Source organism: Rutilus rutilus, assembly GCF_951802725.1.
Source record: "Rutilus rutilus genome assembly, chromosome: 11".
Classification (NCBI taxonomy): Eukaryota; Metazoa; Chordata; class Actinopteri; order Cypriniformes; family Leuciscidae; genus Rutilus; species Rutilus rutilus.
The window spans coordinates 39,147,352-39,174,851 of record NC_140216.1 but is presented as its reverse complement, the minus strand read 5'-3'; the positions used below and the strand labels follow the sequence as shown (position 1 = coordinate 39,174,851).

At 35.8% G+C, this 27,500-nt stretch overlaps 2 protein-coding genes across 3 annotated transcripts in view; both read left to right on the top strand.

Annotated features, from left to right (window-relative positions):
- The window catches only part of ehmt2 (euchromatic histone-lysine N-methyltransferase 2), a 25,809-nt gene extending 3,327 nt beyond the window's left edge, over positions 1 to 22,482 (top strand). For both annotated transcript variants that reach the window (XM_084423895.1, XM_084423896.1), the window contains 25 exons: positions 1,253 to 1,467; positions 1,555 to 1,630; positions 1,716 to 1,789; positions 3,108 to 3,278; positions 3,367 to 3,420; positions 4,663 to 4,789; positions 4,878 to 4,973; positions 5,571 to 5,704; positions 6,447 to 6,590; positions 7,563 to 7,867; positions 8,308 to 8,547; positions 9,567 to 9,649; positions 9,788 to 9,894; positions 10,884 to 11,006; positions 11,452 to 11,553; positions 11,642 to 11,746; positions 13,007 to 13,161; positions 14,512 to 14,679; positions 15,458 to 15,602; positions 16,805 to 16,882; positions 16,963 to 17,078; positions 19,043 to 19,129; positions 19,228 to 19,306; positions 20,127 to 20,302; positions 21,601 to 22,482. In XM_084423895.1, the coding sequence (XP_084280021.1) occupies positions 1,253 to 1,467; positions 1,555 to 1,630; positions 1,716 to 1,789; positions 3,108 to 3,278; positions 3,367 to 3,420; positions 4,663 to 4,789; positions 4,878 to 4,973; positions 5,571 to 5,704; positions 6,447 to 6,590; positions 7,563 to 7,867; positions 8,308 to 8,547; positions 9,567 to 9,649; positions 9,788 to 9,894; positions 10,884 to 11,006; positions 11,452 to 11,553; positions 11,642 to 11,746; positions 13,007 to 13,161; positions 14,512 to 14,679; positions 15,458 to 15,602; positions 16,805 to 16,882; positions 16,963 to 17,078; positions 19,043 to 19,129; positions 19,228 to 19,306; positions 20,127 to 20,302; positions 21,601 to 21,781 (3,341 nt within the window). In that variant the 3' untranslated portion in view covers positions 21,782 to 22,482. The remainder of the gene's footprint in view (positions 1 to 1,252; positions 1,468 to 1,554; positions 1,631 to 1,715; positions 1,790 to 3,107; positions 3,279 to 3,366; positions 3,421 to 4,662; positions 4,790 to 4,877; positions 4,974 to 5,570; positions 5,705 to 6,446; positions 6,591 to 7,562; positions 7,868 to 8,307; positions 8,548 to 9,566; positions 9,650 to 9,787; positions 9,895 to 10,883; positions 11,007 to 11,451; positions 11,554 to 11,641; positions 11,747 to 13,006; positions 13,162 to 14,511; positions 14,680 to 15,457; positions 15,603 to 16,804; positions 16,883 to 16,962; positions 17,079 to 19,042; positions 19,130 to 19,227; positions 19,307 to 20,126; positions 20,303 to 21,600) is intronic.
- A 1,670-nt stretch (positions 22,483 to 24,152) lies between these two features.
- The window catches only part of slc44a4 (solute carrier family 44 member 4), a 32,857-nt gene continuing 29,509 nt past the window's right edge, over positions 24,153 to 27,500 (top strand). The window contains exon 1 of the mRNA XM_084423672.1: positions 24,153 to 24,476. Within this exon, the coding sequence (XP_084279798.1) occupies positions 24,419 to 24,476 (58 nt within the window). The 5' untranslated portion in view covers positions 24,153 to 24,418. The remainder of the gene's footprint in view (positions 24,477 to 27,500) is intronic.

The window sequence follows — 27,500 nt, the reverse complement described above, 5'->3', positions numbered from 1 at the left end:
AGCTGATAAACGGTCCACGCAGCGCAGTTTCGTTCCACTTTAGTTTTATTTGATGTTTCTCAGATGTAACAGAAATGCTCTTATCTTGGGCAGTGTGGCGGTGGCACCAGTATTTGTCCACACTAATACGGTTTCGTATGAAAACGCATCTTTTTCTCTCCGTTTTGGCCTTTCGTCCACACTGATTAATGAAAACAAACCTTTTCCAAAGTGGATAAATTTGAAAACGCTGTTTTCGCGTTGGTAGTGTGGACTGTGAAAATGGTGGTATTTATAGACGATGACGTGAGTTTAGTCATGTGACGCATATTGTACCAATCAATTCATGTTGATACCGGTATTGTGCCCGTTATGTGCTGTTCACTTTCACACAGTTGCTAAAATATGTTACTTTACACACTCTTCATATCACAGTCTTTCAAAGATGACAGAAAATTCACTCGCATTTGCTGTCCTGCGACAAAACATGAGAGCAATTTTAGCGTTTTATACCGAGCATGTAATGGTGTGTGAGAGGGACCTGGACGCTTCAGTGAATGCTGAGATATTTTGCTAAATAAAATGATAAAATAAATATAATTTTGCCAAATAAAATTGTCAGAATTGCGCGATAACTTTATTTATTTTTCCGTCTGTATCATCTCAGTGAGGTTTTACGTATGCGCAGTAAAGGTCAGTTTAGCGTTTTCAGGTGTTTTCCAAAAGTTTCTCATCCACACCGAAACGTCGGAAAATGCTATTGTGGACGGAGAACGTTTATAAACAAAAATGCCGTTTTTCAAATGTCTCCAGATTAACGTAGACGTAGCCTTAGGGGCTGTTTACACGACACCGTTTTCAACTAAAAACGTAAAACTTTTTATGCGTTTTGGCCGTTCGTTTACGCGACAACGCTGTTTTCGGCGCCTGAAAACGCAAACTTGTGAAAACGGGTTTCAAAGTGCACGTTTTTGAAAACAAACTCAGTGTAAACATCAAAAAACATCTCTGAAGACGATGGCGCCATGCTCATGCGTATCACGTGTTCAGTTTATAGTGTTTCATCGCCATCTACTGGCCTGACAGCAGAATACAGCGTTTTTAGTCGTTTTCGTGGATCGTTTTGACAATGGTGTCGTCCTACGTGGAAATCTCAAAGGAAAAACTTCTCAGTTTTTAGCAAATCGTTGTCGTGTTGCAGCCTGGAGCCCTGATAACCCAAAAAGATTGTGTTATTCTTTGTTGAGTGAGTGAGATGTGTGTCTTTCCACAGGCAGTAAAAGCTCGTCTCCCTCCACCTCGTCTCTCTCATCGCCAGCGTCTGGGCGAGCGAAGATGAGCGTCTGCGGTCCTGGCAGTAAAATGGCTCCTTCATCCTCATCCTCCTCCTCTTCCTCCTCCTCTTCATCTTCATCTCTGTCTTCAGCCAGTCCTCCAGCTAAAGTCCACCGCGCGCGCAAGACCATGAACAGGCCTCCGTTCCCGCAGGTTCTCTAATTTGCCATGAACACACATTCACAGTAAGATCTGGATGATGCATTAATAAAGTCCCGATTCTCTTGTGTTTCTGAGCAGATTAAGTCGATAGAGTCGATTGCACAAGCTACGCCTGAGAAAGCCGTCAGCGGCGGGAAAACAGACGCAGACACAGGTCATAACTCTTGCGTAATCATATTTATGTGGTGTTTATTTGCACGTGTGAATAGTTGCAGGAGTGTTTCTCTCTCTCTGTGTAGTTGTGAAGAAGCGTAAAGTGTGTTTGGAGTCGGACGCAGGAACTCCAGAGAAAGTGGCTCGGCCGCAGACGGAGGTGAGTGTGTGTTTGGCCGCTTTAAATCACTTTTCCTCACGGCTGGAATGGATTGTTGATTTTATAAAATGATAATAGCAATATGAATAAAAAGATACCAATGTTCAATAAATTAATAATAACATTTGTATTATTGTTATCTTTTATCATAGAAATAACACACCAGTGTTTAATAAATAAAATAAATAAATTATTATTATTTTAATAATATTAATAATTATTATTATTGTTGGGAATACTAATAATAGCAGTAGTTGTTATCATTAATGTATTTATTAATTATTATTTATTGATTTTATAAAAAAAATCAGTAAATAAATAACAATAATATTTTTTAGTATTGCTATTGTTATCTTTTATTATAGCAATGTGTTATAAATTATTAATTATAATTGTGTTGTTGTTGGTAAGTATAATAATAGTAATAATATTTATTATATTCAGCAAATAAATAATTAAATAATAATAATTATATGATATTACAGTATGATAACAAAATTGTTCAATAAATAAATAGATTATTAATGATAATAATTTATTTTACATTTTCGATGAAGCCCCTCCTTCTGAAATACAAAATGTGCTGTGATTGGTTAGCTGGCCCAGTGTGCTTTGATTGACACCTCTCAGCGCATGTTCAGGAGAAGTCCCGCCCCTTAATAACACTGAGCTCCACTCACTCTAATGTAAATAGCCTATTAACCATTTCAAGCCTGTTTTATACTTAATAATAATATTGTTGTTCTTTGTAGTTTCTTGTAAAGTGTATTCTGTCAAATAAAAGATCTCCCTTTGGAGTGGACTTTGAGCTCTGTAACCTGGCAGATCTGTTTTATGCTCAAGCAACAACATTAACATTACAAAGTGAATTTGTAGGACGATATTAGTGTAATATTGGCATATATGTGACCCTGGATCACGTCACCAGTCACGAGTCGCACGGGTATATCTGTGGCAATAGCCAACAATACATTATATGGGTCAAAATTATCGATTTTTCTTATGCCAAAAATCATTAGGATATTAAGTAAAGATCAGTTCCATAAAGATATTTTGTACATTTCCTACCGTAAATATATAAAACATTTATTTTTGTGAGTGGATGCAACACAATCGCCAACATAAATGAACAACTTTAAAGGAGATTTTCTCAATATTTAGATATTTTTGCATCCAGATTTTCAATAGTTGTATCTCGGCCAAATATTGTCCTAACAAACCATTCAGCTTTCATGCGATGTATAAATCTCATCGTGACTGTGACTGGTTTTGTGGTCCAGGGTCACATATATGAATACTTGAGTGTTTGTTTCCCCAGCCTCCTCTGACGGCGTCTCCAGTGATGGGGAAGGCGGAGCCTGTTGCCACGGCAAGTAAAGAGCATCACAGTGGTTGGCTGGAGGATCTCGATGAAGAGGCGGATGAGGAAGATTTCCACCTGCTCTACAACAGTTACTCTGGAGACGATCTGATTTACTCGGACAGCAAGGTGAGCACGACACTGAAGCCGCCGCACGATCCACAGAGGCCGGTCGCTGCTGGAGGTCTGACACTCTTGTGCTCTTATTTACATGCAGTCGGATGATGGGATGGCAGAAGAGGCGCTGGAGGCGGGGCATCTGTCGGATCATGTGAGTGAAAGAAAGTGCACCTTATTTTCATACAGATTCAGGATGTGCGGAACAGATGCTGTTTATTTCATTGGGCAATTGCTGGATCTTTAAAGCAGGATGGCTGATAGGATTTTGGAAACCTCGAAATATCAGGGAATTAAACATTTTAAAATGTGAATTCCAGGCCTGAGAAAGTCATGGAAATGTAAAAAAAATAAAAATAATAACAAGTTTAAACAAATATGTTTTTAATTCAAACTTAAAAAGGAATTAAAAAAGAAATAAATTAGGTCTTAAAAATATTTAAAATATTTAATAATTAAAATATTAAAACTTCTTTAAAAAAAAGTAAGTGAAAATATATATTGTTTATTGAAACTTAAACAGTCATGGAAATTAAAAAAGAAAAATACTAATAAATTAGGCCTTAAAAATATAATTTTAAAAAATAAAATATTAAAACATTTTGAAAATTCTAAATAAAAAGTATTTAAATACTTTTAATATATATATATATATATATAGGCCTAAAAAATATAATAAATAAATACTAATAAATTAGGCCTTAACTGTAATTAAAAACAATAATAATATTAAAACGTCTCAAATAAAAAATAAAAAAGTAAGTCTTAAAATATATATATTTTTTATTTAAATTTAAGAAGTCAGTGAAAAATAATAAAATACTAATAAATAAGGCCTTATTGTCTGGAAATAAAAGTGTAATTGTTGTAAAATATATAAAATCCTTTTCCAGTAATCTTGAATGCTTGTTTTTTTGTGTGGAAAAGTCATTACAATTATTTGTATTACTGTGTAATTAATGTGTGTGAACTCTAAATAAAAAAAAGAAATTGTACACAATATTGTTTTATTTATATATTTTTTTCTTTGTATGTATGTAATTATAAAAGCTTCTTGCAAGTGAAGATATTAAGACACAAGTTTTGTAATTTTACTACTGCGACATAAGATAATTAATACACTTATTATGAAATATTTATTATTTTATTTTACAGTGCAGTTATAAAACATTAAAATATATATATATATATACCATTGTTTACTTATAAACTGACATAAGAAGCAACAGTATCAACTGATGCTGATAAGATCAAAATGCCCAGGTGTCTGCTGGTTAATGAAGTGAACTAGAGTGAAGGTAATGTGTGTGTGTGTGTGTGTGTGTGTGTGTGTGTGTGTGTGTGTGTGTGTGTGTGTGTGTGTGTGTGTGTGTGTGTGTGTGTGTGTGTGTGTCAGAGCTCGGAATCCGATCAGCCCCTCACCGCTTATAAGAAACCCGAGAGAGACGAGACGCCCTGGAAGCGTCAAGGGAAGGGTAAAGGGAGAGAGAGACCCCCCGCCGGAGAGCCCGAGGCAGAGAAAGGTGAGACACACACATGATGATGACGACGACGACGACAGGGTGTGTGTGTGTGTGTGCGCGGATGTGAGCAGCTGTGTGTGTTTGACAGGTGAATCTGCGTCTGCAGCGGCCGAATACACTGAGGTTCCTCTGGACTCACTGGACATCTCGGCCGCCCACAGCCTCTCTCTCTCTCCACACGCAGGTGTGTGTCCTCACACACTCACATTAATTACGGTTTCCAGTAAAGACGTCTCTTTTGCTCAGCAGGGCTGCGTTTGTTTGATCAAACATGCAGTAAAAATCCTGAAAAATTATTACAATTTCAAATAACTGTTTTCTATGTGAATATCTGTTACAATGTAATTTATTCATGTGAACAAAACTGAATTTTCAGCATCATTACAGTAATAACTTACAGTAAATAGTTTACTATATATTCACATACAAAACAGCTATTTTAAACTGTAATAATATTTCACTGGTTTTACTGTATTTTTGCTCAAATAAATCAAGCCGTTGTGAGAAATTCAATTTCTTTGTTTTTCAACGTTTTTTTTTTACTGTTTATTTCTTTTACTGTTTTTTTTTATGCATCTTTCATTGTTTTTAAATCCTTTTTGTTATGTAAAGCACCTGTATTGTTAGTACTGTGCATTACTCAAATGTGCTATGATATAGATAGCCTTGCATTACCTTTATGGGCAAATGACTGAAAAATAAAGCCGGTGTTTAAAGTATCGTGTGTGTGTGTGTGTGTGTGTGTGTGTGTGTGTGTGTGTGTGTGTGTGTGTGTGTGTAGACGGGAGTGACGCAGAAACGGAGCGTCTGGAGGAGCTTCCTCTGTGCAGTTGTAGGATGGAGGCGCCGCGAGTCGACGGGTTCAGCTCTCGATCCAGCAGGACCTGCATGGCCATCGAGAGCATCAACGGAGAGGTGAGCCGGGATTCTCCCCGAGGGGTTAAAGAAGTCGTCATCAATGAGTCGCGTGTAATCCAGGAGTCCTCAGGGGGACACTCAACAACACAGTCAGACAAAAAGTCAAACACTGTGAAAGTTCACTGCTTTAATTAGGAAAAGAACTACAATCCCACAAAGCATTGCAATGATTTAATCAAATATTTAAAGGGATTATTATTAAATATTATTATTCTTTATTTACAAATGGCGATCTGATATATCTTGACTAGTGCTGTCATATCGATTAATCACATGTAACATAACAACTTGTATATAAAAGCTGCTTTGAAATGTGTATTATGAAAAGCGCTATACAAATAAATGTGAATTTAATATATATATATATATATATATATATATATATATATATATATATATATATATATATATATACATATACATATACATATACATACACATATATATATATATATATTAGTAAACAAAAAGTAATGCAGACTGGTGGCTTCAACAAAAGCACATACCATCATTTTATAATCTCACAGCAGGGCTTTCATTAAGCGTTTGTAAGTTATCAATATAAATCACGTCCCCTATGGAGGAAATGAGCAGGTTTGTGTTAAAATGCTGCTTATAGTAAAAGCTACTTATTGTGGAACAGATCATACATTTATTGACAGTGAGTTTGTGCTGCGTAATTGAAGCTGGCGTCCCCCGTCCCTCTGGCGTGGATCGTCCCGTTCTCTGTGTGTTTCAGCTGGTGGGCTGTACCAATGTGATCGTGAAGGGGGAGACGATGCGTCCCTCCAGCCGCGTGTCTCTGGTGGTGTTGTGCGAGACGCACCGTTCACACATGGTCAAACATCACTGCTGTCCGGGCTGCGGATACTTCTGCCTCTCCGTGAGTGTCTCGCGCCACAGAAATCATTACAGGGAATCCTCTTACAGGGAAACTAATCATTTACTCATCTTCATGTTGAATACTGTATGTTTTACACAGCTCTTTTCCATGAACAGCAGCTCATAGTGTTTTACAGAATAAATGCAGAACAGCTAGTAAATATGACAATAATGACAGAACTGTATCTATGTATGCATGTATTTCTAGATTTATTTATTTGTTCTTTTCATTTATTTATTCGTTTATTTAATAATATATATATTTTTAATATCAATTATCCATTTAAATGGTTTTCTAAGCGCTTAAGATCAGGGATTCCCAAATGTTTTTGTCAGCCAATCCCCTTTAACCTAAAATATTTAATTGAAGAAAGAGATTTTAAATTATTATTTTAATAATTTGACAACACATTTGCATGTTAATTGGTTCTCTGATGTTGTTAATGGTCACATGACATGAAGGTAAATAAATTAAATATTTCAAAAACATTTAGTAGGTGTTTTATGTTTTAATTATGTAGTATTACAAATTTTCATTTTATGATTTAATTGATTATTAGCTTTTTAGGGAAAAAAGTGTGACCTAAAGCTCAAATAAAAAAGATTTATGTATTTATTTATTTATTTATTTCTAGGTATAACCATTTATTTATTTATACATTTATATTTTTTTATTTTATTTCTGCTTTTATATATTTGTTTTAATTTTTATATATTTGTTCATTTCTTTTTCTTTCTTTCAAAAGAAACAACATATTAGCATGTTCACGGTTCTCTTTATGTCGGTTAATGGTCACATGACACAGGTAACTAAATAAAAAGCGTTTTATTTTGATTGGTTTTATTTTGTAATTATGTATTTATTTAAATTTGACATTTAATGATTTAATTAAGCTTTTCATCAACTCACAGACCCCATTTTTAAGGAAAAATTCTCAAAGCTCCTCCTCCTCACACTCTTTTCTCGGCACAGGGAACGTTTCTGGAATGTTGTCCCGACGTCCGCATCGCTCACCGGTTCCACCGAGGCTGTGTGTCGGTGCTGGGAAGTGGGCGGAGCCGAGGAGGAGTGGGCGTCGGCCTGTTGTTCTGTCCTCACTGTGGGGAAGATGCTTCAGAGGCGCGCGAGGTCACCATTCCTCCTACAGCGCCCTCTACAGGCTCCAGTGTGGTCACTGCAAGCGCTTCGTCCACCACCACCACACCCTCCCTGCTCCCGTCAGCTCTCGAGGCCACGGCACGCGCGCTCAACGACAAGAAGAGCGGAGAGCCCATCAAGTGAGTATATGCATCGTCAAAGAGTTTGTGCATATTAATGTGTAATCATATGATCTCCTTATTTTTCTCTGCATTCTCCCACTTTTTTGTTCTTTGATTGAAGTTTTGAAAATAAAAATGAGACCCCATCAAGTGAGTTGCATGCATTGTAAAATACAGCAGTCAACATCTGAGTGGATCAAAGCCTTATATCAAAGTTATACATGAATTTTGAACAATACCTGTTCTTGTCTTTTAGGACAACTTTTTTGATCCACTTCAAATGTTGACTACTGTAGTTTGTGCATATTTATGTTTACTAATATGATCTCTTTATTTTCCTGTGTTCTCCCACTTTTTTGTTCTTTGATTGAAAATGAAGTTTTGCAAATAATATGATTGATATTGAACAAATGAACAAATATTGGATTGAAACTGTCTTTGGTGTCTGTTTTACTCAGTGCACGGATGCGCTGTCGTGGAGATGTAAGAAATGGGGCGGAGCTTCAACCTCAGCCGACCAATGAGACTCCAGGAGGGGGCGGGGAGGAGGATGTGGTTGCCCTCGGCGACGGTGGTGTTGACAGTGTGGGACCGTCGCTCGTCTTACCCAATGGGAAGCCAGTCTGTCCCAGCGCACTTCCGCCTGGAGACAAGAGGGCGGCGCTACAGAGAGCTATTCTCACACAGGACACAGAGAGGTGACCACATTCATACATTAAATGTATATTATATTATATTTAAAATAGTTATTAAATATATATAAATGTATACATTTCACAATGAATATGTATTTTATTTATTTACATTTCATTATAATGTTTATATAATCATATCAGTCTAAACAAATTAAATACTTAAATACTTTAAATCATAAAAATGCTAAATCTGCTTTGTAATGACAAAATGATTGAAAACTAAAATACTTAAATATAAAATATAATAATTCATTAAATTATGAACATGCAAAATTAAAACAATTTAAATACAATAAAAATAAAATACTTGGAAATAATTAAATCATAAAAATGCAAAATTAAAGTGTATAATTTTAAAATGTATTTATTTACATTTCATTATAATGTTTATATAATTATATCAGTCTATAATTTTACACACTTTTCAATAAAAATATTTTTTTAAATAAATACAATCCAATTAAAATGCTTAGTAATAATTAATTAAATAATAAAATGCTGAATTAAAATATCATTTTGAAAAGAAATAAAAAATAAAACACTTTGTAATAATTAAATCATAAAAATGCTAAATTAAAATGTATAATTTTAAAATAAAATAAAATAAATCAAAACAAAATGCATTGTAATAATTAAATTATAAAAATGCAATAATTAAATATATAATTTTAAAATAAAAACAATTGAAATAAAATACTTAATAATAAATTGAAACGTACCATTTTTATATAAAAACAATCAAAATAAAATACTTTGTAATAATTATTTAAATCCTAAAAATGCAAAATTACAATACATCATTTTGAAATAAAATACTTATTAATAATTTATTAATTCATAAAAATAAACAATTAAAATACATGATTTTAGAATAAAATAAATAAAAAATAAAACATTTTGTAATTAATTAAATTATAAATATGCAAAATTAAAATATACTGTGCAGAATGGATGCCACTCTTAACATACTCAGGCTAAATGTCATTGTCATGTGATCTGTTTGGCTCTTTCTGGTTGGTCAGGAGGAAGAAGCTGCGGTTTCATCCCCGTCAGCTCTATCCCGCAGCCAAACAGGGTGAAGCTCAGCGAGTTCTGCTCATGCTCAGTACGTACCTGTGAACCCGTGTCCATGTCTCACACCTGTGAACCCGTGTCCATGTCTCACACCTGTGAACTCGTGTCTCACACACACCTGTTCAGCTTTGCTGCATCAGCGCTGATGTTCTCTCTGTGTCTCTGTCAGTGGAGGGCATCGACCCGTCGTATCAGTCGGACTCTCAGAACCGGCGCTGTGCTCTTCATGCTGCCGCTCAGAGGGGACTTCTGGAGGTGTGTTACCTGCTCGTACAGGTGAGGTCTGCACTCGCTTCAGTGACTCCTGAACATCCACTGCTCATGGACGTTATATTCATCAGATGGGGATGATTCTGTAAATCAGGGTTTAATAAAATTAATAAAAAGCTAATCATTACTTAAAGGGGCTGTGTGTAATATTTAGGAGGATCTGCTGACAGAAATGCAATATCATATTCATAACTATGTTTTCAGTGGTGTATAAAGACCTTACATAATGAACCGGTATGTTTTTATTATCTTAGAATGAGCGATTTCCCTCTACACACACCGCGGGTCCGCTTACATCGACATGTTTCTACAGTGGCCCTGAGCGGACAAATGCGTTTCGTCATTATGTTGTTCTTCATGCAAAACAGTGAATAAAACACTGACACAATGATGAACAAGTAACAATAATATTCGCAATAACATATCGTTTAACAGTATAATTAAGTACACATCATTTCTTAATTGTCTTTGTAAAGAAACCAAATTTTTTAACGGGCTACTCTCTGCTGTCTCAGACCACGACATCACTTCCTGTCGGCCACCGTAACTTCTGTTGGTTGCAATTTGCAGCTGCTAAATATTGCACACTGCACCTTTAAATAAGAGCAATCAAAATAAAACCTTTACCAAAAATTAAATCATAAAATTGCCAAATTAAAATCCATAATTTTAAAATAACAGCAATGCTTAGAAAAAATTTATTGAATCTTTAAAAATGCTAAATTAAAATATGTAATTGTAAAATAAAAATAATCTAAATAAAATAAAGTAAATCATGAAAATTGATTTTTTTTTTTTTTTAAATACAAGCCTTCCTAAACATTAAACCATAAAATGTAAACTTAAAATACATTTGATTAGACGACATCAGAGAACCATGTGTGACCATGTAAGTGTGTTGTTAAATAATATAAATAATAAGACTTTATTGTTGGTCTGGGTTTGTATCTGAGGGAATTTTTCATCAAAACTCCTGCTTTTGTGATGGATTTTAGGCAGGCGCTAAAGTGGACGCCCAAGATAAGACCCTGCGGACCCCTCTGTTAGAGGCCATAGTGAACAATCACGTGGAGGTGGTGAAATACCTGATCCAGAGTGGAGCCTGTGTCTATCATGCAGTGAGAAACACACACACATACTCACTCTCACACACACACACACACACACACACACACACACTGGTGAATCAGAGGTGTTGATGTGTGTTTGGTGTTCAGGAAGAGGACGGCTCCACAGGCCTCCATCACGCTGCTAAACTCTCTCTCTCTCTCACACACTCTCACACACACACACACACACACATATATACACACACACACACACACACACACACACACACACACACTGGTGAATCAGAGGTGTTGATGTGTGTTTGGTGTTCAGGAAGAGGACGGCTCCACAGGCCTCCATCACGCTGCTAAACTCTCTCTCTCTCTCACACACTCTCACACACACACACACACACACATATATACACACACACACACACACACACACACACACACACACACACACACACACACACTGGTGAATCAGAGGTGTTGATGTGTGTTTGGTGTTCAGGAAGAGGACGGCTCCACAGGCCTCCATCACGCTGCTAAACTGGGGAACCTGGAGGTGGTGCTGCTGTTACTGAGCACAGGACAGGTGGATCTGAACGCACAGGTGTGTTTCTGAGCGCTTTAGCCCATCTCGTGGTGCAGGTGCAGGTGAGGTGTTTGTGTGTGTGTGACATCAGCAGTGTGTGTTTCAGGACAGCGGTGGCTGGACGCCCGTCATCTGGGCCGCAGAACATCGACACATAGACGTGATCCGAGCTCTGCTCAACAGAGGAGCCGACGTCACACTCCGGGACAAGGCCAGTCTCTGACACACACACACACACACACACACACACACACAAATATTTATCAAATACAGATGGCTAATAAACAAAAGTGACAAACACATATCACTAAATTACTGACTATTAAAAATGTGAAGTGTTTTCTTGGCAATTAATTGAAATAAACAAGTTGAAGTAATAAAATTAATAAAAGTACAACTGAATCAAAATTAATGACAAAAATAGATGACAAGCACATGACAAAATTACTAAAACTTAAACAAAATTTTTAAAGGTTGCCTTGGCAACTAATTGACAAATACTTGTAAGTTGAGGAGCTAAAATTACTAGAATTACTAAAACTGAAATAAATATAAGTAAAAGCTATTTAGGAAAATATAAACTAAATTAGAAAAAAAAAATGAAAAAAATGCCAAAAGCATCTAGTATAGTATATAGATTTATATATAATAGATTTGATTTTAAAATGAAATATTCTAATTTTGCAATTTTATGATAAAGGATGATTTTAATTTTAATGTCTTTTTTCTCAGTTTTTTTTTCTATTCACACATTTTTCTGTAATTCATCACGATTAATGGTGTTTGACTTATGAATTTACACATGGTTTGTGTTATTGGTTTAAAAACACCACATAGACAAAAAATGCATATTTACTCCTGTACAGTAGAGGGCGCCGCAAACAAACCGTTCAGCTTCAGCTGTTCTGGATTAAAGAACAATAGGAGACAGGAGAAGGAGTTCAACACTCTTATTACTAAATCTCATCTAAAGTTATTTTTGCTTATTAATATGGTTGAATTAGATCATTGAAGGTCAGCAGCAAAGACATTGGTTAATAAAGTGAGATTAAATACATAAAGTATATTTGTGTAATTTAATATAGTTAATTATAAAAGTTTTGCGTACAATTCTGAGATTTCGTTTTACTGTTTTTATTCATTTTGAGGAATACTGAATGTTTTCGTGGCAGTGAGATGAGTAAATGCATGTTCACATTTAGTCTAGAACTAAAATAACCATCATGTTTACACACACACACACACACACACACACACACACTTTATTTCTCTCAACATGGGGACAGGAGAGCTGTCAGTCAAAGTAACTTATTTGAAAAAGTAACTTAGATATTTTGTTATCATTAAAAGTAATGTGTTACTTTACTAGTTACTTTTAAAAGTAATCTGATTACGTAACTCAAGTTACTTGTAATGAGTTCCCCCGACACTGCTCATGATATGGTGTGTGTTTGTCCCTCTGTCTGTACAGGAGATGAACGTGTGTCTGCACTGGGCCTCGTTCGCGGGCAGCGCTGAGATCGCAGAGCTGGTTCTGAACGCCGGCTGTCCTCTGTCGTGTGTGAACATTCACGGAGACACGCCGCTACACATCGCCGCGCGCGAGAGCTTCACCGACTGCGTCACGTACGTCACACACCGTCACACACACACCGAGTCCCAGCTTAGGACCCCAGTATTATGCCTGATCTAAAGCTGTTCTCGCGATTCTTAATGTAATCAATCAAACCCCTTAATTCATGTGATAATCTTTTATTTTTATCCTGATTATTTATATAGTTAAAGTGCATTTTTAGGTTTGTTTTGTGACATTGTTAATTGTTATTAAGCAATAAGGCATAATATATATATTTTTTAATTACAAGCATATGTCATAATTAATTCTTAAACAGAAGTATCATATATTTTATGATCATGATTGGAGAACAAAATTGTAAAATGTACTGCTCGTGAACTTGTGATTTAAATCTCAGTCTAAAGATATTAAATCCATATGCTGTGGAAACTGGCCTTTCTATTGACAAAATATCAATAGCAGAAATATCGTAGATGGTGGAAAAAAAACGTTATCTCTAATCATTCCGGATAGCTGTATGCTATGCTACTAGCTAAGCTAACAAAAAAAAAACACTAAGAACGAGAAATGTTTTTAATTTCACAATCTATAGCTTCGGTTATATACTAGTATATGAAACATAAGTTAAACGACATTAGTGGTCGTTATAACGTACTTCACTATAATAAAGTGATTTTGTCTGATTTGTAACCAGGCACTAAAGCGATTACCCATATAAAACGTGCTTTGAACCAATCGGATTGCTTCCCAGAGTCCCAGAGAAGTGATGAGTCCCAGCTTAGGACCCAAGCAATCCGAGATTATATAAGTCGTTTTTTTTAGTTAGCTTAGCTAGTAGCATAGCATACAGCTATCCGAAATGATTAGAGATAAAGTTTTTTTCACCATCTACGATATTATTCGATAAAAAACTTCGATAACAAATATGATACATCCCTGAAGGGACCTTTGCAAAAAAATTAATATACAGACTTTCATGTGCTCACGAGAAAAACTATCGCATGCGCACGAGAAAGTCTGTATATTTTTATTTTGGCAAAGGTCCCTTCAGGGGCTCCGTAGATAGGAGCATAATTATGTTTAAGAATTAATTATGACATATGACATGCTTGTAATTAAAAAAACATATATATATATTATGCCTTATTGCTTGACAATAATTAACAATGTCGTGAAACATACCTAAAAATGCAATTTCTTTCACTTAGACTATATAAATAATCAGGATAAAAATAAAAGATTATTACATGAATTTAAGTTTGACTGATTACATTAAGAATCGCGAGAACAGCTTTAGATCAGGCGTAATACTGGGGTCCTCAGCTGGCACTTCTCCACACCGGACGCCTGTTTCTGGCGTCACACACTCCTCTAACACACACTCTGTGTCTGTGTTTCAGGCTGTTTCTCTCTCGCGGCGCTGACATCGACGTCGTGAACAAGGAGGGCGACACGCCGCTCTCGCTCGCGCGCAGTGACACGGCCGTCTGGGTGGCGCTGCAGATCAACCGCAAGCTGCGTCGGGGAATCGCCAACCGCGTCGTTCGCACCGAGAGGATCATATGCAGGTCAGTGTGTGTCTACAATACTGACATTATGTGAAATACATGTGTGATTTTCTTTTTTGTGTGTGTGTGTGTGTTATTTATATGCCTGTGTAGTATTTATTGTTATTTTGAAGTAGATTTTATTTTTATTATTTTCAGCTTTCATTTTTAGTTTTAGTTAAGTTATGTGCTTTTGTCATTTTTATTATAAATAGTTACAGTTAATTATATAATTAATAATTTTAAGTAGTTTTAATATTTCTATTTAATTATATATGTTTTAGTTACTTTAGTACTTCAAATTATTTATTTCAGTTAGTTGCCAAGGAAACATTTCTAATTTTGGTATCATATATATATATATATATATATATATATATTATTATTATTATTATTATTATTATTATTATTATTATTATTATTATTTTAATTTTTTTTTTTTTTTTTTTTATGTTTTGAATTACACTTTTATTTATTTTGTCATTTGTTTTTGTTGTTTTTATTAGTTTATAAATGCTTATAATAAATTACATAATAATATTAAATTTATCTTTAATTTGTTTTTATTTCATTTTTAGTAATTGTAGTACTTCAAGTTAAAATTTTCTTTTAGTTGCCAAGGCAACATTCCTAATTTTCATTTGTTTTTCATCTAATTTTATTGTTAATATTATTTTATGTCATTAATGATATTTAGTTTTAATTATTGAAAGCTATTTTCTATATTTATAGTGCACACTAACATCACGTTTTTGTGTGTCTGGTGTGTGTGGCGTGTGTGTGTGTGTCTGTTGTGTAGTGATGTGGCTCAGGGTTATGAGAATGTTCCTATCCCGTGTGTTAACGGTGTGGACGACGAAGGCTGTCCGTCCGACTACAAATACATCGCAGAAAACTGTGAAACATCCACCATGAACATCGACCGCAACATCACACACCTGCAGGTGCCACTCAACACTACAGTAAATACACAACACACACAGACACACACACTCACTCACTCACACTCACACTCACACACACACACACACACACACACACACACACACACAAAACACACACACACACAACAGACACACCAAAGAATAAAAGAAAGAATGATTTGATTTATTTATATGTACCTATATAACAGTATATATGACTAAATATTTACCAACATAAAATACCATTATTATTATTTATTTTTTAAAGAAAATAAATTAATGCTTTTATTCATCAAGGACGCATTAAATTGATCAAAAGTGACCGTAAAGACATTTATAATGTCAATTTAGTAGGTTAGAAGATATGAAGCAGCATAACTGGATAAGATATCCACAAAAATATGAAGCAGCATAACTGGATAAGATATCCACGAAAATATGAAGCAGCATAACTGTTTTTAACACTGATAATAATCATAAATGTTTATTGTTCATCAAATCATCATATCAGAATGATTTCTGAAGGATCATGTGACACTGAAGACTGGAGTAATGATGCTGGAAATTCAGCTTTGATCACAGGAATAAATTACACTTTACGATATTCACATAGAAAACATTTACTTTAAATTTTAATAATATTTCACATTTTGTTGTATTTTTGATCAAATAAATGCAGCTTCGATGAGCAGAAGAGACTTCTTTCAGAAACATTGAAATTTTTCCTGACCCCAAAGAACAAAAATGAACAATAATCAGTATTTGAAATCATGTAAAATGATTTTCCCACACAGGGACTCTTTTCTATGACCAGTTTTGATTGATAAAGCAAATGAATCATTGAATCGTTGTTATGAACTGATAGTCTGTTCAAAGAATTTGCTTTCCTCTCAAATGTGATTATAATTCAGACTGTTTCTCAAATCATTTCAGACTCTATTAACGACTGAACCAACCAAAAATAATAATTTGTTCTCAAAAAGTTACTGTCATATTAATGAATAAAAGAACACGAAAACCTTTAGTGACCAAATAAAAAACTTGATAATTTTTTAAGTGTTACTTATATCACTGACAAAGGCATTGACGATATTGAGTATCACTCAGCTCTAATTGTCCTCATATTTGTCCTGTGTGTTGACAGCTGGTTTCTAGATGTTTGATGTGTGTGTGTGTGTGTGTGTGTGTGTGTGTGTGTGTGTGTGTGTGTGTGTGTGTTTCAGCACTGCAGCTGCACAGATGATTGTTCCTCCAGTAACTGTCTCTGTGGGCAGCTCAGCATCCGCTGCTGGTACGACAAGGTAAAACATCATCCTGTCTCCACGAGAAGCTCTAAAACTCAGATCTGAAGCCTGTATAACATCCCGCATGTGTCCTGTAGGATCAGCGCCTTCTCCAGGAGTTTAATAAAATCGAGCCGCCTCTGATCTTCGAGTGTAACATGGCCTGTTCCTGCCACAAAACCTGCAAGAACCGAGTGGTTCAAGCTGGCATCAAGTAAGTTATTTTCAGAATACATTTGCTGTACTGAAATGTTTCGCATGTCAAATGAACCTCAGGAAGACGCTCTTGCATAAGCTGGTCGTGAGAAACTCCTGCGGGTCAAGCTTGATCAAGTTTAAAGGGGACCTATTATGCAAAATTCACTTTTGCATGCTGTTTGGACATAAATGTGTGTTGGCAGTGTGTGTACACAACCACCCAATAGTGATAAAAATCCACTCACTCCTTTTTTATTAATCCCCATAAATCATAAGCAGTGTCTCCCAACGACCTGTTTTCAGAATGCGGCTTTAGTGACGTCACTAAGCACAGGCCCCGCCCACGAGTGTTGACAGACACTGCCGTTTTAACATAGACCCGCCCTGATCGAGTTCACAGCGAGTTGTCCACATCCGCCATTTCTGCACTGATGAGAATGTCTCCCAAGCGTTGTAGGTGTTGTGTGGCGGGATGTATTAATCCACATAGCTCTCTCTATTTACTCCCGAAATCTGAGGCAGCCGCTGAAGACGAGGTGGAATTATTTTGTTTTCAAAGAAAATGCTCCCTCAACTCTACCGAAATTCGTTTATGTACTTACGCACTTCTTATACTGTGTTTACTCAGCTCTTACGGTGATTTTCTGAAGTAAAACTGACGCTTCATCTTTTGTGTGATGTACAATAAACTTTATTAAACTCATCAGTATATTTTTGATCATCATTCAGATCTGGTCTGAAACAGCAGACTTGTAGGCTATTAATAATGGATACATACAAGCAGATGACAAATACGTTATAACCGTAATTAAACTAAACTATACCTGTTCCATCTCCGTATAGCACTCTGACTCTGTAGGCATTATTGTCCGACTCCGGGTCGAAATGAACACCGTTACTGAGAGTTTCTGATATTATCATCATTCCGTGAGATGAAATTGTCCTGAGAGACTGAGCGCGAGCTCATGAAGCTCCGCCCCCTGTGCCGTGCAGCAGCAGCTCATTTGCATTTAAAGGGCACACACTAAAACAGCGCGTTTTTCTGAGCACCAAAAAGTGACAATTTAAACATGCTGTAAAAAATGATCTGTGGGGTATTTTGAGCTAAAACTTCACATACACACTCTGGGGACATCAGAGACTTATCTTACATCTTGTGAAAAGGGGCATAATAGGTCCCCTTTAAGGCCATAATAAGTCTTAAACGCTATAAGATTATCAAAAATCTTATATATATATATATATATATATATATATATAATGTATATATATATATATATATAATGTATATATATATATATATATATATATATATATATATATAATGTATATATATATATGTATATGTATGTGTGTATGTATATATATATATATATATATATATATATATTTTATATATATATATATGTATGTGTATATATATGTATATACGTGTGTGTGTATATTTTATATATATATGTTTCATATATTGCTTTATAAAAATCCTAATTGTTTGATTTTTCAAATGCACATTAATTTATTTTATATATATATATATATATAGTTTAGCACTCCCAATAAAGTCACGTCACGTTTATTTATACAACACATTATTAAACATGAAAAACAGTGTCAATGTCTCTTTCAACTACTATCACAACTTGATTTTCCACTATAAAGCGGCTCTTCATTGTTCATGTTTTAACTCCTGAATGTCTGACTTCATGGACTAAACAGAAGAAATGACCCGAAAAAGATTTACACACGAAAGAAGGCGGAGCCTCAGGGGGCCACGCCCACCAATGACATCATTACCACGGACCAATGGTAGTTCGAAGGCATTTACCAGCCAGAGCGAACTTTTTCCCGGAAAGCTCACTTTGGCAAACTGTTTCAAACCCCCAAAACGAACCGCTCTGGCCTGATTTTGTTGTAAATGGCGGCTGGTCAGTTCGTTCTTCAATCTCCCTTTAAAAGCCCTGGTCTGTTTGTGTGTTTCAGGGTGCGTTTGCAGCTCTACCGCACGGAGAAGATGGGATGGGGCGTCAGAGCGCTTCAAGATATTCCTCAAGGAAGTTTCATCTGCGAGTGAGTCTTCAAAGTGTCTTTTTAAGAGCGTAAACCTGGTTTATGTGTTCTCCTCCTCGTCTGTGTCCGTCAGCTGTAATAATGCTGTGTTTCTGCAGGTATGTTGGCGAGCTGATCTCTGACGCAGAAGCAGACGTGAGGGAAGATGATTCGTACCTGTTTGATCTGGACAACAAGGTTTCGTGACACTGATTTCAGTCCATTCTGAAGGCCTGTTTACTAGAGGAGTGACACCATGCAGATTCACTGACTCAAATTTGCATTGAAACTCCCAAGCTTCTGTATACTGTCGCAAAATATAACTATATTATCGCACCGCTCTCAGTCAGTCTACTCATGTTACCCTTTATAAAATCTGACTATTTAGGGTTTTTTGTTTGTTTTATTTTAGTTTTCATTTTCAGTTAATAATGTTAGTGCTTCAACTTAAACATTTGTTTTTCATCTAATATTAATTTAATTTTTAGGTGTGCACGATATTTCAGCAACCATATCGGTATCGTAAGAGATAGGTTTCATTTTAATAATATCGTTATCGGTCCGATAAGAAAATTTAGCTGATATATTAAAGCCGATAAATAATGTATTATCTCCTTCAGCTGAGACACTTCAGATGCGCACTGTTCAACACGAGGCTTTTGAATTGCTTGAAATATGTTTTTATTTATTAAGGAAAGTTGGCCATGGGAGTGTAAAATTAATTTTAAATCTTACACTGGTTCAAACTAGACTACTGTAGTGATTTATGTTGAAGTGTTTGGGACATGTCTTTTAATAATGAGACTTTATGTTTGTGTAATCAGCTCTCAAAAATTATATAAAAATGTGGATTTATATTTATCTGACAAAATATCGGTTAACGGCTTTCAAATATAAAGAATTATCGATTATCAATATGGGCCGAATTTTTCATATCGATGCATCCCTATTTATTTTAGCTTCATTTAAACGATGTCTGTAATAGCTTAGTTAACTGTAATACCCCTGTCTTTTGCAGGACGGTGAAGTGTACTGTATCGATGCCCGATACTACGGTAACATCAGCCGCTTTATAAACCACCTGTGCGACCCCAACATCATCCCTGTCCGCGTGTTCATGCTTCACCAGGACCTGCGCTTCCCCCGCATCGCCTTCTTCAGCTCCAGGGACATCTTCACAGGACAGGAACTGGGGTGAGAGTGTGTGTGTGTGTGTGTGTGTGGGCTCAATATGTGCTTTCTGACTGCGTGGCTTTTGGCTTCTTGATCCCAAGGAGTTTTTGGCCTGTAAAGTGACTTTACAATAAGGTTCATTAGTTAACATTAACTAATGTATTAACTAACATGAACTCATTTGTTACAGTATTTATTAATCTTTGTTAATATTAGTTAATAAAAATCCAGCAGTTCATTGTTCATGTTAGTTCACAGTGCATTAACTAATGTTAACAATTACAACCTTTGATTTTAATGACGTATTAGTAAATGTTGAAATTAATATTAAATAAGATTAATAAATGGGGAAGAAGTATTGTTCATTCTTAGCTCATGTTAGAGGATTAGTTCACTTTCAAATAAAAATGTTCCTGATAATTTACTCTCCCCCATGTCATCCGAGATGTCCATGTCTTTCTTTCTTCAGTCGAAAAGAAATGTAGGTTTTTGAGGAAAACATTCCAGGATTTTTCTCCATATAATGGACTTCAATGGCAACCAATGGTTTGAAGGTTCAAATGTGAGTTTCAATGTAGCTTCAAAGTCTCGACACGATCCCAGTCGAGAAACAAGGGACTTATCTAGTGAAACGATCGGTCATTAAAAAAAAAAAAAATATATATATATATATATATATATATATATATATACTTTTTAACCACAAATGCCCGTTGTGTACCATCTCTGAGATGCGTCATCATGTTGGAAAGGTCACGCGTCACGTCATCTGTCTAAGTTATTTGCCTGTGTACTCCAGTTCAAAAAGGTTGGGAAGGGCGAAAAACTCCCTCTCATTTTCTCCTCCAACTTCAAAATCGTCCGACATCTTTGTTTTAAATTTTTTTCGTGACCTTTCCAGCGTGATGACGAAATGCGTGGCGCATCTCAGAGATGGTACAAGATGGGCATTTGTGGTTAAAAAGTACACAATTGTTTGTTTTTTAGAAAATGACTTATCTTTTTAGAGATTATTCCTCGGCTGGGATCGTCTAGAGACTTTGAAGCTGCATTAAAACTCACATTTGAACCTTCAAACCGTTGGTTGCCATTGAAGTCCATTATATGGAGAAAAATCCTGGAATGTTTTCCTCAGAAATTTCTTTTCAACTGAAGAAAGAAAGACATGGACCTCTAGGATGACATGGGGGTGAAAAAATGATCAGGACTTTTTTTTTTTTTTAAAGTGAACTAATCCTTTAACTAAGGTAGTTACCTAATGAGCCTTATTGTAAAGTGTTACCGATGTATTTTCTGAGCGCGTCTGCTCTCTCTAACAGGTTTGATTACGGCGATCGTTTCTGGGACATCAAGAGCAAGTACTTCACCTGTCAGTGCGGATCCGAGAAATGCAAACACTCGGCAGAGGCCATCGCGCTGGAGCAGAGCCGACTGTCCCGTCTGGAGATCTGTGCGGATCCGGGCGCTGAAGCCGGTCTCCCGGGGTTAGGACACTCGTAATGAGACCCTCAAACACCACGCCTGTGTGACGCAGCAACAGCTCCCAAACATCTTCATTTGCATCTTCAAATGATTCTCTGAATCAAATGAAGCCGGTCTCCCGGGGTTAGGACACTCGTAATGACAGGTGAACAGCTCTCAAACAGAGACGTGTGCTTATCACTTGTTTGCATCTTCAAATGATTCATTTCTTCCATCTGACGGGTCCCAGGAAACAATAAAATTCATAACAATAAAAGTTCTGCACACGCAAATGCCAAATGACAACACAAAATGCCACCAGGAAGAAGCATTCAAATACACAGCTGTAATTCCTGCTCGGATCAGGAGGGAAAATGTCACGAAAAAACGTTGATTTTATGCCGACTGTCATCTGATCACTAATACTCTCTGTTTTTCATTAAATACCATAAGCTTTTTTTGTATGTGTAATTGTTTTAATAAATACTGTTTGATACAGAAATGTCTTTTCCTTTTTGTTGCTCTCGTCACAATAAGATTCCTCCAGCAATGTGAAATCACTTTAACAATTAACCATGGCAATCAAATGCAATAGGTCAATTTTTACTGCTGTACTTTTACTACTGTAAAATCATAAATTATCATTTGAAGTGGAACCATCCCGGCTAACAAACATATGTTCTAAGAACGTTTTTTTAACGTTCCAATTACGTCATGAAAACGTTATTTCTGAATGCTCAAAATGTAAAAAAAAAAAACAAAAAAAATTTGGTTAGGCCAGTAACAAAGTCCCAGAATCAACAACACACCCACCATTTCAATGAAAAGTACTTTTCTTTTGAAGTTATAAAGAATGGCATCAATCACAAAAGTAGCAATAACTATAACAGAACTAATAATAGAAATAGCTTCAGGACAGGGCACGGCCAAAATAATAATCAAAACAAGTAACTAACTGAGAAACCTCTTTATATTACCTCAAACAAGATGAATAAATTACTAAGCTCTTCCCTCTCTCCCTGTCTAACAATTAACGGGAGAAAATCAGGAAAACAAAACTGCATCCTCACCCTACATTGCCCAAGCCATAAAGAAATAAAGATACTGAGCAAACAAACTACTTGCAGCATAAGTGGAACATAGCCTACAAGGAAAGCAAATCAAGATCAACAAGTTGATCTCGCTTTCTGTTAAGAAACATCACAAACTCCTTTGCTATTCGGAGGCCCGTTTCAAAGAAACCGAGGAAGGTGGAAAAATTAAGATTAAATGTTTTTTTTTTTCGTTTTGGTCGTGATTGTAACAGTTGTGGTAGATATAAACCGTTTATAAATAGACTATATTAAGAGCAAAATATAAAATAAAGTAAATATAACATAATCTGTCGCTATTTTCACTTGGTGTAAATAGCATATCACTAAGAAAATACTTCTATTTTCTCTTAGTGTAAGGAAGCTATTGGTATGGACTTTGTGTAAATAGAAGGAAGCTATTGCTACATGCACTTATCTTATTGTAAATAGCTGATGCCTAAAACAATGATATGGAATTGTAGATGGTGTTAGATATTTCATACATTATTCCCCCATGCGCTGACCTACATTTTCAGGCTTTAAGTGTGTCATTAAGCGATTTGTATTAATCATTTCTCTGTACAGACAGTAATACATGAGTCATGACGGTCATGACTGATAAGAGTCAGCATTACTGTATAGAGAAATCAACAACTCAAGGTCATCTGTCTATTATGTTGATGTGAGGCTAATGATGAAAATAATATTATAAACAGAAACTGCCAGTTATAATTCATAATTCTTTTGTTTAAACTTTACGAGTTAGGCTACATATCTATATTGGTAAACATAAATAAATGTAAATAGAGTATATTTGCACATAAAGGTTAAATGTGAATAATTTAAACAGCGTTTTCGTTGTTTTTAAAATTTCGAAACTTCCAAACCAAGCAGCTTTTCTATTTCAGGAGACCGGCTGAAGAAGATGCGAGATCTCTCGGGTTCACGCGAGATTCACGATCGAATATTCGCCGAGCAAACAACATTAAACGTGACCTCACCTTTATACAGGACAACACATGGACACAACACTTCATTATTTATTTATTTATTTTGTTTTATGTAAGTTGTATTATTATTTGATTATGAATGTGTCACTTTATTAAAGATCTATCTATCACAACAAATATCCGTTTTTTGTTTTAAAAACATTTAATAGAACTTTGACAAAATACAGTTTAACAGAGAACCCTGAAAAATGTCAGTGATTTGTTCAAAACGTCATTAATATTTGACAAAAACACAGTTTAACAGAGAAACCTGAAAAATTTCTTTTATCCACAAGTTTTTGATTACTCCTCCCGCTATAATATAAACAGCCACCGCCGGTAGAGGACGCGCGCCTGTGCGAAGGACGTGCACGGGAGCGTGAGCGCGCATCCAGGTGAGCCAGAGGTGCGCGCAGCGGCAGGTGCCGTGTGTGACGTCATCACAGCGCTTAGTTACTCTAAAGATTTACAGACAATACAGCAGCGCTGAAACTAACACCCGCGCGCGCTGAGACTGGGCTTTATCGCCTCGGATGAACGCGGCCGTGCAGTGAAACAGCTCGAGATCATTCACACGCTTGTTCATTTTAAACACATGACCGCAAAGTGAAAAGATGGGCGGAAAGAAACGAGAGGAAACAGAAGAAGCGCAACAAAACAACTCGGAGTATGGTAAGACAGTTTCTGAATTCGCCAACTAACTATGGGTGTATTTCTGAGCATTTCTCAGGAGAATAATGCTATAATGCAACAGGCCGATCATGTCATGTGTGCTTGAGTGTTTCGATATTTTCCCTATATCAATATATGATAGATAGACAGTAGCCGTGATGTGTTATCTTTCATCGTTTCCCTCGATCTGGGGTCGTCCTCAAGTTGAAAACTGATTCATAGTAAACAAAGTTTACAAGATCATGGCCTGGAAATTAAGCAAATTAAAATATTAAATTAAACAACAATAATAATAAATACAAATCTATATAAGTCTTGGAAAATTCTAAAGTGAATCCATGGTATATATTTTTTTCTTCAGAATATATATATATTTATATATAACTAACTAACTAACTAACTATAGAATTTTCCAAGACTTTTTTTTTTATTTTAATTAATTTTTTATTTAATATTTTCATTGTATTCATTTCTAGGCTTAAAAAACACAATTGTTGAATATGTCGTGTTTTTGTGCAATATATTCGTCACCTTCCTAAAATAATTGCCTAAATCATTTTTTCAGGTTTCTCAGAAAACACAAAAAACTGAACATAACTTCAGGGGCCGAGTAGATTTTCGCTCTTCTTGATGCAACTGCCATCTTGAAAAGCTTGTAAAATTGCCTAAGTCTCATTGTCTTTTGACTTAGGCAGAATAAAACAGCCTAAGTCACACTCTTGACATAGGCCATTACACTACAGGGGTAGAATTGCATGATCTGTTCAACTGAGGATGTGGGCGATTTTACCAGAGGTGGCCAGCATCATGAGAAGATGACTTATGCAAAAAAAATTTATTTTGTCAAAAAATTACTTAGGCAAATATTTTAGGAAGGTGACCAATATATATATATATATATATATGAAGACTTCAGATGCTAAAGCCTCCAAGTGCCATCTGTAATTTTCTCCTAAAATGAGTATTTTTATCAAGCTCGTATATTTAAGTTCAGTAATTTCACTTTAATGACAATTAATAGGTAATTTTCATTGCCATTAAAGTGGAATATGTGAACATAAACATACAAGCTTGATAAAAATGATCATCCTAGAAGGATATTTCAGATGGCACTTAGAGGCTTTTGCATCTGAAGTCTTCATATATATATATATATATTACTGTAACAGAAGTCATAGAAATATAATTTTTTGATTGTCTTTTGTAATTAATAATATAATTTATAGATACTCTGGCATGTCCTCATTTAGTTAAGTAAAGTAAACATGCATGTATTCACAGTGACTCTTGCGAAATTGTTTTGTAAAAGTTGAGCTTGTGCAAAAGATGGTCCAGCCCTTCGGTTAAACAGACCTGAACACTCGAAACCAGCCGGTCATTCACTAAAGCCTTCCTTCTGACGGGACGATCTGTGAATATCTGCTTTCACTGTGCAGTTACAGCTGGTCCTGAGCGCATGTGTGTTTCTTTATGATGCCATGATGGGAAAGAGCTCATATTCATGCTTTATGATGCTGTGATAGATAAGGACGTCTTCATCATTCTTGAGGAACGGCAGAGCGTCAGAGCACGAGTTCACGTGTTTCTGTTACAAATTACTCAATGCTCTTCTTCCTGTGTGTCTTTGAGCAACAGCAAAAATGTGAACCATGTGTGTGTTTTAGTACACAGGCCAGCATAGAAAGATCTGTGCTGTTCGTGCCAGCCGATCATGGGTATTTGTTCTTCCTGGTCACTCGGCATGCTTCAGTCGGAGAACGCTGGAGATAACACATTTCTCTGGAGGTTCAGTTACTGGGTAACAAGCCTGTTGGTCAACATTTAAACCAGGAAGAATCACATAATCATAAACACACACTCACATTGCCCTTGTGTTTCAGACAAGGAAGGCATTGACCTCATTTTAGCACTTAATTAGCTGGTTGTGTTGGATTGTGCACATAATTTTGAAATAGTTTCCTGAAAGATAGGCTGACTCACAGTTTCACACCTGCTAAACCTGTAGTTAAATAAGGACATACCAACACTTTTATTGTTTATATATAAAGCTATCATTCTGTATACACCCCCACATCTTAACCCTTGAACTGTTCTGCGTGTTAAATTTTTTTTATGAATCGACTTTCAAATTAGACCCCAAATGTCCACAAAGGGAAGTTTTGTTAGATTTAATTAAACTTCTATAGAGTTGTTTTAAAGTTGTTGTGAAATTTAATCCATCCTATTTTCTAAATGGATGTTGTTGATCTAACTGTGAACGATTCTTCCATGAAAACATGTTTTTTAATCACCATTTTTGATCAAAGTATTATTACGATTTTCCTGTAAAGCGACATAGTTCACTTAAGCCCCGCCCCTTTCTTAAAACCCACTGCAGGATCGCAATTCAGGCCCACCTACATTTTTTAATGCCCCGCCCACATCTCACGATCCAATCAACAACCACCGAATAGAACCAAGTCTCCGCCCCCACATTCTTTCTTTTCCAGTAATCAGTTTAAAGGAACACTCCACCGTTTTTTGAAATTATTATTTTTTTATACATTTTTTTGTATCACTTTTACTCACGACATGCTAGCTGGCAACAAAGGATTCCATTCATTAAGCTAAGCTAAGCTAGCGGTGGCGTTTACAAACTAAAACAATGCATGCACTGAGACAAAAATGCGTTTGCCCACCTATCTAAGGAAAGACGGTGAATAAGCCCTATTTCAAAAAAACGGTGGAGTGTTCCTTTAACTGAGATGTGCGCTACAATACTGAAGATCTGTTTCATCACGACTTCAAGTTAATTATATTAACTACAGACTAACAGAACATTAGTACATTAGAACATTTTTGACTTTGAGTTCAGTCAGGACCACTTCGCCAAGTATGGATAAATAGATTTATTGCGATAATATAGCATACAGTTAGTGTTGGCGCGGCGGTATGGATCTGTTCTGGGCAAAACTCCCACGCCTGTCCATGCAGCTACAGTGCTATGCATAAGTTTAGACACCCATACTAAAGTTGACTAAAAAG